Raw genomic sequence first — 13,016 nt, 5'->3', positions numbered from 1 at the left:
GATCTAGCGGCCGATTTATTTTTTGATCATAACTTTTTAATAAAAGGTCCAACTAAAAAAAATGGGAATAGGTATTTTTGATCACAACAAAATTGCATTTAAACTTTTCCTAATTCTTTAAAGACGTGAGCGTTATATAATAAGTCCCTTAAGGATATTGTGGGCGTTAGAGGAAGTCCAAGAATATGTGTGCGAAATCCCAACCTTTTAGCTTTTGTAGTTTTCGAGATCTCAGCGTTTATACAGATATACTATGTTTATACGATGGCAATCACGATTTCTTGAAAGCGCGATATAGAAATAACCCCTGTTTATAGGTATAATTATCCTTGAGAGAGCTTTAATCAAATTTTAAATGGAGAACTTGGGAGAACTCTAATGGTTTGTGTCTTGGATTACGTTGTTATTTGATTACGCAGCGCAAGCTTACGTGTTACATTTTCGGACGTTAGTTACACTCATGCTCTTACGTTTTGATTGCACTTTACGTTGTGTCGTTACGTTTTAATACGATACGAGATACGTTACGATAATACGTTTGGGGACGTTAAAATGAACATTTGAAAACGAGATAACAAACCGACAAGAAGACGGAGCGGGTGCTGTCTCGCCGATTTAAAATTTGCACTAGCAAATATCCAAGCAAAAAATCCAAATAAAATACATAGCCGAGTGCCAGTGAAGTGAGTGAGCGTTAGTGCAATTGAAACAATATTTACATATATTGTCATTTACGTCGTCAAATATATATATATTCTATTGTTTGCGAGCATTTTTCATTGTATTTCTATTGCAATAAAACGCCGACCCAAAATCATTTTCCAATCGCTGAAAAACCGTGCAAAGTGCAAAGCAAAAGTGAAAAGGACTAGCCCAAAGATACACACACACAGGAAAAATACCGACAGATCCTGAGGAGGTCCTTTGAGTTTTCCCGTGAGTGCAACAAATACAGGCACGGTACACACAGATACAGATACACACACAAACATACCAACTCGTTCGTACGACTTTCAATATGGCGGATGTCCTGGAGAAAAGCTCGCTGCTGGATGCTGTGCCACCACTAGGCGAGCCCCATTCCTCCCACCCCCCTCAGCTGCCCCACCAGCAGCTGCAACAGGAAGCAGCGGCAGCAAATGCCGCACCACCACAGCAGCAACAACAACAACAACAAGCACCACCACCATCGCATCAGCAACCACAACAGCAACAACAACAGAAGCCTGCAACTGCGAGGGCTAATCAGGATCAAAAAGGTAAGGGGGATATTAAGAGCACTGGAAAAAATGTAGATACAGAATGACAATATTTTGGATCATTTTTTGTAAGCACTTTGGAGTCAAAAACATCGATATAATATTCTACAGCTTATAAAAATATTTTATTTATTTATATAAAGCTTACTAACAGTGGTAAAGCTATGAGCTAACTGAGAAAATATAAATTATCCAATATGATAATGTTTTTGATGATGAAAAAATATTAAATTTAATGATTATAGTATCAAGAGAAATTTTTTTTTATTTTAGAAAATATAATAATGTCAGGAATATTCTATTAAAACATCTTAATACGGGTTTCATTAAATAAATATATATTTTAAAAGTTTTTTCGTATGATTCTAGACGGAGGTATAGAACAAAAATTTCATGAGTGTACTTTTATTGAATGATATGATAGTAATATTTTTGATATTATTGACCCATAAAAAAGTTAGCACCTATTTATAAATAAATGAAAGTACCTTATATGCACCATACTTTTTATTATCTGTGTACTATATAGTACACCTGCTTTTCAAAGTAAAAGTGACTTCACAGCGCATTACGCATACGCCGTGTGTGCTTCAGAAAATCAATTAGGAAAGTTCAAGGCACGCCTCTCTCAGCTCAGCTCAACTCAACTCAGCCCAGTTGCATTAGGCGATAGCTATACGGCTCAATTAGGCAAATTATATTGCCGGCACACCCCAGGACATTGATGGTTATGTCAGGAGGACATGACATGCAGACGCGACTCACGTCATTCACCCGCCACATTCGCATTCACATTATGCAAATAGATTTAGCCGGTTCGGTGTTCGCTGTGTGATCTGTTTGAAAAACAGCTTAGACCGGCAAGTTTACGGCTTTTGGGCTCGACTGCCGGCAGGATGTGGAAGGGGCCAGGATGTGGATGTGGCTTCATTGTGCCCGCAGCTCTCTCGGTTTAATGACCTGCAACTATGGCAGGTTGCAAGACCACCCCCTAGCTTTTAATTGTCCAGACCGCTGCATTGTCTAGGTACAAGTGTGTATCTATCTGATATAGTGGTTATGGATATAGATACAGATATAGACGATTGCGATAAAAGTTATCAGCGTAGCTCGTGCTAATGCGGCTGCTGCACTCAGAGAAAGATTAAAACTGGCATTAAGAAAGTCGCCATAAAGTGAAGCAAATAAATAAATAAATCTAATATGTATTCGTTGTAAAACCTAAAGATATTTATTTACACAAGTCAAAAAAACATTTTTATAATTTAAGATACTTTCTTTAATAAAATAAGAAATCATTTTAAAACTATAGAGGAATCAGACTAAAAAAAATTTAAAAATTACATAAAAACCTAATTATTTTTATCGTCTAAAAATTAGCATAATTGAGCAAAGTGTATTTTTCACCTTTATGGAAATAAATTTCTCTAAATAAAGTAAATATTTTTCCCAGTGCACTGGTGTTGTGGTTGCTCTGCATTTGACCTCGTTTCGAATAAAGCTGTGTGCACCCTCTGTCACGGGGTCATTTAGTTTACCAGACTTCTCTCCCATCAGCTGCTTAAATTTTAAATTCTATTCTAAATTTCCTGTTGCAAAGGGTATTCCGCACACGACTTGGATCCATTTCGGAATCCATCTCTAAAACAGTTGACTTCATTAGGGCAGTGTGTGATATGTGTGCAGCTAAAAAGCAAAAAAGAGATACACCCCTGCCTCGGGTGATGATTAAATCAAGTGTGTTCGAGTCAAGAGCAAACCGGCTCGGCTAAATAATAATAACAAAAACAATAGAGCGGCGATACTATAGCTTTGTTCGCGGCGAATAATAAAAGTAGAAATATAGTTGTTGATTACCATCGGAGGCTCTCTCAGGCACATGAAGTCACCCGCCCTAAATCATCTATATCATCTAGATTATAAGTGGCACTCGGTCGTGCTTTGTGTTGATAAGCATGTTGGGAAAAGGCTTTCTACTTTCTTCGTCAATCATATACTTCATACCCCCACCTGATATTAATATTCATCATGTGACGTAATGCCGCTCTATTGAAAACAAACCCATCTATTCTCTCATTCTACACTCAGTGATTTTATAAATAGCCAAGATTCGCTGCAATTTCTGTCACCCATTTTCACGGTGGCTTTTCAATTATCACAAAACGCTGCCAGTTTTTCATTTCTCATTTGCATTTGGCGCTGCAATTGATTTTCGCTTCTCTGTTTTTGTCTCCACTCTCTGTCTTTTTCGGTTTTTCTTCGTTTTTCTTGATTTTTCTTGGTTTTGGGGGCGTGCGCTAGTTTTTCCTATGTAGGTATTTATTTTTTTCTTAACGGAAAGCTCTAAAAACTCAGCTAATTGTTAAGGTTTCCGCTTTGAGAAACAATTACCAAATATTTGGAGCCATATTTGTGTGGCGCACCTCTAATTCTGCTAAAACTATTCGAGCAAGACGAACTTGGGTTTTTGGTTTAAGATTTTGTGACTTTGGGATACGCATGGCCTGCCCATATGGTCTCTATTCTTTATGATTAATTAATTAGTCGGTAAATCGATTAGGGAATTTGTAGCTCGCCTTATGGCTAATTTGTTGACTAGACACGAAATTAGCATGCACATGGGGCACAAAACTACATTCATTAGGTTCTTACTTTGGCATTTTAATGCATTTTGTACACAGAAAAAAATTTTTTATAAGAAATAGGGTCATTTCCACCTTATTAAAAGCCGATTACTGTCATATTTATGATTGAAACATTTCATAAAAGTTATAAAAATACTGTTTAAATATATCAAATTTAATATTTTCTGAAAATTTTATGAATAACTTTATTTTTAAAATATTTTAAATTAACCAGCACATATCAATTTGATCTTTAGTCTTTTTTTCTGTGTAACTGATGGCATTCTCAGGGGCTGATTAATTAATTTCAAAAATTAAAAGTTTGATCAATAAGGCGGGCTGCAAAGAAAAAATTAATAAAGGACTATGGACTGTTGGGTGTTTGCTTAATTGTTTTCCCGCGAACAAAGTGTCGCTAGACACGCGACGCCATGCAAATCCCCAATTCAAAGCGGCCCTCTAATTAAAGCCACAAAAGAGTTGTCAAATGGCTTCGTCGCGAACATCGAACCTTGTGCAAAAGTTGGCACTTCCAATTCCAGTTCAATAAACTCGGCCAGGGGGCGATTGCTTTGATTTCGATTCAAAATAACTGGAACTTGCCCGATTTTCCACGATTTTATGGCCAGTCTGCAGTTGGCACTTTCCCCAGTCGCAGGGGAGTCTTCAGTGTTGGGTGGGTTACCCAATCACTATCTCAATTCCCCCGCCCATTTCCCATCCCAACTAAAACTAACTAATGCCTCTTTCAGCAGACGCCGCATAATTTGTTGTTCTGGTTGCTGAAGTTGCAGCCAAGTCCATTTTGGGCTCACCATCGCCTTTTTGGCTGACATATCGTGCGTGCGGCTGCCGCACAGACAATTGCCACATTTTGTGGCATGGGCAATCCAATCAATAAATCGAAGTGCGTCAAAAATACAAATGTTTAAGCTACGCGGTTTGGTAAGCCAGCCAGTTGGACCATCCATAAATAAAGCCATGTTCAACACGAAATACGCGCCACCAGAGGTCCTAACTCAATATAGCCATAAATTTGGCTCTTGATTAATTGATAAGGTGTCGGTCGCTGAGGGGAATAACAACTGATGTACTAACTTGGGAATTTAGGAACAGAATTTAATAAAACATTTGTATTTGTTTTCATGTGTAGAAAACTTCGAATTTTTTGTGAAATCTTTTGTTTATCAATAGGATTTAAATAGGATTTGATCATTTAAACATTTTTCACTTTTTTTTTCAATTTTATCCAATAAGATGTCACTAAACTTTAAAAAATCGATTTCACATAAAATCTTACCACTAGTCATAACTAACCAAAAGTAATATTTAAAAGCCCATTTATTTTAAAGTTCAACTGGTTATTCCTGTTATAAGTCTGGCCAGTTGTGAACTTTTTAGGGCAACCGGAAGTTGCTAAATTGATATTTTGAAAGAAAATCGTTACTACTCTAAATTCTAATGTAATAAATCCGATAAATAAACAAAGAATTATGACATTAATGAGAGGATTATTTCATCCCAATTAATTTGATTTATTTTTCAAAATGCCTTAGTAGCGAGAGCCGCGTCCAAAGCCTCCGCGGTATTCGACGCGACCGGATCCTGGTCCCACATCGCCCTTCTTGTCGAAATCACCATCGCGTGGAGCACGTCTGTAGGTCGATCTGTCCTCGTCGGTCTTGGAGGGTCCTCCGAAGCCCCCGCCTCGAGGTCCTCCAGCTCCCGGACGCGGACGCACCGCGTCGGAGCGAGAGGGACGCGTCAGAGTGGAGGGCACTATCTCGGGCGGCAAATGGAGGTAGTTGCGCAGCTCCTCGATTCCCTCGTTGGTCAGGCACCAGTAGAAGTGCCGCCAGGCGAACTGCTCCTTGACCAGGCCGCGCGAATGGAGCGACTGCAGCGCCTTGATGACTTGCAGATTGGTGACCGTCTCCAGATCCGGGTGCATCAGGACGCGGGTGTCCTTCTTGGCCACGATCACGCCCTCCTTGAAGAGGTACTCGTAGATGGCGACACGGTTGGCCTTTGGAATGAACATCTTAGACTTATTTGGTTGAAATTAAACGAAAAGTTTCGGAAAAGCAAACTTAACTCGATGAAATGTCACAGGAAAAAGAAGGAAACTTGAATTAATGTGACCTTTCTTAAGTTTTGATTTTTTCGGATGGTATTATAGTATCGGAATTACAATACTATCCCTGAAATAATACCACACTTTATTTGACCTATCGTTTTTAAACACTACTAAAATGTATTCCTATTGGAATTTTCGAAATAAAGTTTATATTTATTGGAATTTTAGAAATAAATCAGGGACCGTAAGTATTAACTAAATAGGAATCTATTTTTAGCCGTCCGGAAACATTAAGATCCCTAAAATAGTACCACACTTTAGTTGAACTATCGTTTTTGAACACTATATACAAACTTTATTTATAAAATTCCCATAGAAATATATTTTAAAAAGTTTGGCAACAATTAGTTTCTTGAATTTTCCGTATTATATTGTAAAATGTTAACCTAATGGCCCTTTCCACACAATTAAAACCATTAGATATATAAAAATATGAAAAGAAAACATCTAGATTGCATATAAAATCAAAAACTCTTCATTCTATCTCAAGTTGAAAAATTAAATACTCAATTTCAAGCCAAGGGGCTTTTCCATTGACCCTTTTATTTCGGTGTATTCACCCTTTTTCATGCACCTTGCATTAGCTTCGTTTTTTGTTTTCACACTCCCTGCGAAACTGTGATTCATCTTTATTGCGTCGCAGGATATTCTGGCCAAACATGCGCAGTTCGGGCGGCAAAGCAACCACATGAGGAATTCCTCCCCCGCAGGAATGCTGAATAGAATAATCAATGAGCGAAGCGAAACGCAGACACAAATTGACCAAGGGAAGCCAACCAAAAGGAAGGCATGCCGATGGATACAACGTGAGCTTAAACTCACCCCACCCACCGACCGGCTGCATCCCCCAAAAGCCAAGCAAAACAAATGCCGGGATGAAAGGAAAACGAAAGCAATTGGGGGTGGCAAATCCACCCCATCGACAAGTGACAACGAAAATCAGTCGACCTTGCTTTGCATGCGTTTCCGATTAAATTCACTCGGTTTACATAATATTTAAGCAATTCTCTACTAATTAATTGGATTACAAAATTGAATTTTCCATTTAAAGGGTGATTTTTAAAATGCTTAAGCTAATTATTATGATGTACAATGTTTGGGCTCTCTTTTTCAGCATCTTTTTTAGTGTAAAGTGAAATATTTTATATAATTTACATTATTTAACTAATTTTTAGTTAATATCTTACAATTTTGTAAGGAAAAACATATTAAACAATTCAAATTTGAATTGTAAACAGTTTTTAAATTCAAGCAGTGCAAGCAGTTAAAGGTTGTAGTATTGGCTTAACCTGGGTTGTTGTATTAGCTTATCTAGGACATCAACCAAGAGGCGAATTGAAAATTAAATCAGGCGAATTCGTTTAAAACAAAATAAAACGTTATTTTTAAATAAATTATAGAAAAACAGTTCAAACAAACTTATTAAAATGTAACAAATTAAGTCAATTATTAGGTTCTTTTTTTAAACATTGACATAGTAATATTAATCAAATTATTTCTATTTCTTCCAGGTTTGTATGCAACTTAATGGAATGCAATTTCGTGTAAAATAAACCAAAATTTGCTTCACTAATGGGTATGTTAAAAATAAGCATAAAAACGTTAAGAGCCGTATCTATCGGTCCTTGTTAAACCCACCCAACCTCGGCAACCAACCGAAAAGTAAACCCCCATAACCTTGACAATCGAATTAGGGTAAGGAACTAGTCAGACACTAAAATCCTTTCCCCCTTTCTAAGGATGATTCCTTAGTGTCCTACCCTCATGTCAGTTGGGTTCGTCGCTGGTTTACTTTTATGTCTACGCATTAGAGCCCCCAATAAACTTGCGTGCTGGCTGCTTGTAAACAAAATAGACAACAATTAGGGGAACCTATGACAACAACACCTGGATAATAATATTTTTGCGGTGCGTGGTAGTGCCTCCTATATATTATGTATTACCGATTACCTGTTCTACCAAAAGGATTACGGCCCAGAAATTGCACAAATGCGCGTCGAAATGCCTCCCCCGTTGGCCATTAAATTAATCAAGTCAAATGAAATCTGCATATAAAATCAGCGCTCTCTCATTGTTGGCGTGTTGAATTTGCATTTTTCCCCGGCGCCCCACTAATAAATTTGTATGTCAATAGAATAAAGCGGGGCTCTACAAAAAGAAACCAAAAAGAAAAAAAAGGAAAAGAAATATCCTAGCTTACTCTTTGAACTGCGCAAGGACACATTCTGTTTATGCGCCCCGAGAAGTTTACGAGCACAGTTTACGCTCCGCCAGTATCAAAACAAATTCTAAGTATTGTAATTCGAAATTTTTCAAAGGCAAATAAAAGCAGTCGAGTTTTAACACTCGCGCCAAACACAACGCAGTCTAGAGAGTCAGCTCGTGGCTCAGAAATAAATAAAAAAATATTTAAATAAATAAAAAGTCTAAGAAAACTTAAATATAAATAATAAAAAAAATTAAGTAAAAGTTTAGTGACATTTTCCTATAAAAAGTGCGTGTTTCTTTTAGGTAAATCAACTACACTTCCTTCTCGACATAAAAAACATACTCAAAGTGCAAAGTGCATTAGCCTTCTCGCAACTGTACGTGGTTATAGCCAAGTTATTGCCCTCTGGCCAGGAAAATCGATACAATTGCATGGGCTTTTGTGGGCTTGTTTTTTATGGCCAACTGCAACAACTGATAGTGGATAAAAATCAACTGCAGTGGCGAATTCAATTGTCGAAGGACCAAGTTTTGTTAACAATATTTCTGGCTTGCCAGCTAGAAAAGAGGGTGAATCTAATTGAAAAGCATTCTAGGGGGGTTTTCTATGTGCAGTTACCTGTGCAACCAACCCCATATTGTTGATAATCAATTTGGCCAAGACCATTTGGCCACAAATGACAGTTGAGTTGCCGTTCTTTTTGCTTTTGCGGTTGACATGAACATTGTGTGGAATTTTCGGTTTATGTCAGCCGCGGCAGCAGTAAATCACAAATCATTGTGCCCCTAATTTGCAGTTGCTGTTTCTTCTTTTATTTTTTGTATTATTTTTTTCTGCCAGGAAGTTGGCCATTTCGACTCTGAGTCGGCAGAAGTTGCAGTTGCTGGCTTTAGTTGCCAATCGGGTGTGGCACGTGTAGCTCCTCCAGTTTAAAGAACCCTAGTTCCTTGCAATTATATCGATTCACCCAAAAAATAAGTAGAAAACCCCTAATTTAAATGCAAAACTTTTCCGCATTAAGTTAATTGCCAGACAGTGCCGAGAACGTAAATCCCTAGTCCAAAATTCTAATATGAGTGATACCGATGCGGTGAGTTTTGGGTTTCAAGTACCCATTATATATCAAACCATATATATTTTGGAGCCTGCACTTAAGCACTGTATTTCATGCCCCTGCACAAATGATTTACGAGCATAATTTGAATAACAGAAGCCGAATCGGATGGTTAATGGATGTTTTATTCAGAACCGACCTTGCCCATACATCATTGGCAGTCGAATCGAATGAAGAACCCTTTGCGAAACAAATCAAACTGCGATTTCTTTTTGGGCCTTAGAACCTGCCAAACCGCCGAACTACCAAAAACTTTTGTTGAATCAATAAGCCACAAAAACAATTTGGGTCATGTTACAGCTGGCAACCGAATTTCATGACAAAATTCCCTAATGGTAACCAAAGACAGACAGAATGCCCCACAAAAATACCAAAACAATAAAATGTAAACAAATGCAGAAAGAGCCATCAAATTTGAAAGCACCCACTCAATACTCAATGTGAACTATATTGATACGTCTGTTCCGATACACGAGCTTTAGCTTTCGCCACCCCCGCAGGCAGAAAATGAAAATGAAACTGAAACCCACAACGATATATGGCCATACATATGCAAATGATATGGGCCAATATATGTGGCATTGGCCACCAAAAGCGGCTCTGTTTCGTATTGGGTTACCCGACACTTGCACATTTCTGCACCGACTCGACAGGCGATAAGTTCTAGTTCTCCAGGATGTACGGATCGAGCAAGGAAACTCCTCCGCAGGATTACCCGGTTACCAAGTCGGCAGATCAGCCCAAGCAGCAGTTAAGATCCCAGGAGTATGTATCGTATGATAACCCTGATAACTCATCTAACGGAGGAAACAAACCACCATCTCAAAGAACTCAGCTAAACACTGATTATTCCCAGAGTTCTGATGTTTCTAAGCCACAGATCGTTAGAACTCAGCAGAATACTGAGTTTCAAGGAGCTACTTCCTACGAGGATCGCAATCTACAGCCTCTGAGATCCTCAGATTACGCATCTAATGTTTCGGTGGAGGGTTCATCTTATAGTTCTGATGTTTCCAAGCCACAGATTGTTAGAACTCAGCAGAATCCAGAGGCAATACCTCTAAGATCCCAACCAGTGGCAGATTATACATCCAATCCCTCTTTATATGAGCGGCAGCAGCGACGTCCCCCCGGAACCACAATTGACTACACCACTGGCTACCAAGCACCTCAGCCCAAAGATCGCACTCTTTCACGCAGCAATTCCAGACCCACATTGGCACAGAATCCACCCAATTCCCTTAACAAGCTCCAAAGTGTACCACCCCATTCCGAGTATGTGCGACCACCACCGAACTTTGTCTTGCCACCGCAGATGCGTCCAGCGGTGGGTCCACCACCACCACAGCCACGTCCTCCCTTCGCAGGAGCCAGACCGATGGTGGGGATGGTGGGAGGACCACGTCCACCCATGCCACCCAATATGGCGGTTAGACCGCCACCACTGCGAACCACAGACAGCAAGAGCAACCTGCTGATGGGACCAGGACCTCCGATGCGACCGGGAATGCCACCGCAACTGAATATGCAGCAGGCACGTCTGCCCAACTCCGGAGGACCCCTCAGTCCACCGGGACAGGGACAGGGACCACCTAGGCAGGGACCACCTGGCGGATTTCCCTGGAATCCAGCTGGAATGCCACCGGGAGCTCGACCTCTTCCTCCGCAGAATATGCAGCGACCGCCGCCACCCACTTTTGCACGCCCGCCGCCGGGTCAACCGCTGCAGGCACCGCCTGCCTTCAACCGACCGCCCTTCAACCAGCCGCCCATGCAACCGCAACAGCTGCAGCAGCAGCAACACATGCAACAGCAGCAGCAACTTCAACCACCGCAACAGCAACTACGCCCTCTTTCGGCAGCCAGTGCACACAACAACAACGATGACGACGACGATGTGGTCATGGGTCCCGCAGTCACCCCTCTGAAGACCTTCAACTCGAGGCCCGATCCCATGGGCGAACCTCTGCTGGAAGACGTCGAGCCGCCCTTCGAGACGAGCCCGCCCGCGGGAGAGGCCAAAAAGGGGCCCGGCTTTAGTAAGACTCGATTTGAAACACAAACGCCATTAGTAAAGCCAATTTTGAGTTTATTTATTATACCTACAAATTGTTACAGTTTCTCAGCTTTCTTAGGACCGTTTTCTCTTTTAAATTTAAAATTTAAAGGGGGTTTTATACCTCGAAAACGTTAAAGAATCCAGAGTTTAAAGCACTGATTTGAAACACACTCCATTAGTGAAGCCAATTTGGAGTTAAATATTCCTAAAAATTATTATAGTTTCTCAGTTTTCTTATGACCGTTTTCTCTTTTAAATTTAAAATTTAAAGTGCGCTTTAAACCTCAAAAACGTTTGAGAATCCAGAGTTTAAAGCACTGATTTGAAACACATACAATTAGTGAAGCCAATTTATAGTTTATTTTCTTAGGACTTAGGACTTTTTTTCGTCCACATGTTAAATATAAAGTAAGCTTTTAAACTGTATGGGATTTCAAAGTTTAAAGCAGCTCTTAAAACCTCTTTTCCATTCTTTTTTCGCTTTATATGTGATTATAGGAAGTCCCATCTATTTTTATCGGATAGAACATAATTTAAAGTTTTTCTAGATTTTACTTTAATAACTGTTCTAATTTTTATTTTGTCTCGAATTTGAAGAGGTAAAAATGGTCCCCAGGCAATTTTATAGTGTTCAATTGGAAGGAATTTTTAAAATCTTGACTTTTTAATTTTTTAGTGAAATTATTTAATAGATTTTTAAATTAGCGCAAATTTTTATAGTTTTAGGTTTTTTTCATTTTTTCCATTTTAATTTAAAGACATGATAATGACGATTTATAAAACGATTTTATAACACAACAACAAGAACTCTACTTTAGATTTATAATTATAGATCAGAGTATAGAAATAATATTTTTAATACGAAAACATTTTAGATCGGTAAATTTAATGGGTATGTCTTCCTGATAAGTATGTATAAAAAAATCAGTGAAATGGAAAACCCAAGTAAACGCGTTTTTCAATGTTTCCATTTCCCTAATTAATTTGTGTTCCCAACTTCTTTTTCAGAGGGTGACAATGACAGCGGCGTGGATGAGTCCACTCAGGAGAAGGTGAGTTAATCTATAGGCTTTGAACTAGTTAACTAGTTGGCCATAAATTGTTACTAAGGCAGCGTCGCCGTTAATTGAGAGGAAATTAACTGGAACTGGCAACAAATTAATTTAATTCCGTTGACCGTCTCTGTCTGCTGTTCTTAAGTTCTGTTCTCAAATCATAAATATCTGTAAAAGGCCGGGGCAACCAGCGGGCGATCTTCGAGCTACAAGCTCCACGCTCCATTAGAGACCATATAGCATATAGCCCCTATACCATATAGCATATTGTCTGCGACAATTCAGTTCTCAGTTCAGTTCCCAAGTTTTCACGACCCGTGTGTTCGTGTGCAGACGCCAAAGTTCAGACTAAGTTTTGTGTTGGCAGACGGCAGTTGTCGCGTCGGAAAAACCCACAGAAAGTGCGACAAAAGTCGAGCAAACAGACGGATAACTCAGTCAACTTTATATATATATATGTGAAATATACATGCAGTACGTGAGCTTTACAGGTGCGAGGTAAAAACTACCAGAAAGAAAGAGGCAAATATTGCCAAAAACCCGCAAAAGAAACAAACAA

The 13,016-nt window shown here is 39.2% G+C and overlaps 2 protein-coding genes across 14 annotated transcripts in view; one reads left to right on the top strand and one right to left on the bottom strand.

Moving 5' to 3' along the window:
- Positions 1–546: 546 nt before the first annotated feature.
- Positions 547–13,016, top strand: part of tau (microtubule-associated protein tau) — a 32,248-nt gene continuing 19,778 nt past the window's right edge. For 3 of the 13 annotated variants that reach the window (XM_070217780.1, XM_070217786.1, XM_070217782.1), the window contains exons 1-2: positions 9,883–11,382; positions 12,411–12,454. In XM_070217780.1, the coding sequence (XP_070073881.1) occupies positions 10,020–11,382; positions 12,411–12,454 (1,407 nt within the window). In that variant the 5' untranslated portion in view covers positions 9,883–10,019. Of the gene's footprint in view, positions 1,260–9,878; positions 11,383–12,410; positions 12,455–13,016 lie in introns of those variants that run through there. The other 10 variants (XM_070217788.1, XM_017153796.3, XM_070217787.1 and 7 more) reach the window with 9 other exon arrangements.
- RpS10a (Ribosomal protein S10a) lies at positions 5,389–6,006 on the bottom strand. Its single transcript, XM_017153855.3, has one exon. The coding sequence runs from the start codon at positions 5,922–5,924 to the stop codon at positions 5,436–5,438; it is 489 nt and encodes a 162-aa protein (XP_017009344.1). The 5' UTR covers positions 5,925–6,006; the 3' UTR covers positions 5,389–5,435.

Source organism: Drosophila takahashii, chromosome 3R, assembly GCF_030179915.1.
Source record: "Drosophila takahashii strain IR98-3 E-12201 chromosome 3R, DtakHiC1v2, whole genome shotgun sequence".
NCBI classification, from domain to species: domain Eukaryota; kingdom Metazoa; phylum Arthropoda; class Insecta; order Diptera; family Drosophilidae; genus Drosophila; species Drosophila takahashii.
This window is presented reverse-complemented; position numbering and strand designations above follow the sequence as displayed.

Coding starts and splice junctions, on each gene's coding strand:
- RpS10a (XM_017153855.3), bottom strand. CDS start 5,924: ATGTTCATTCCAAAGGCCAACCGTGTCGCCATCTACGAGTACCTCTTC.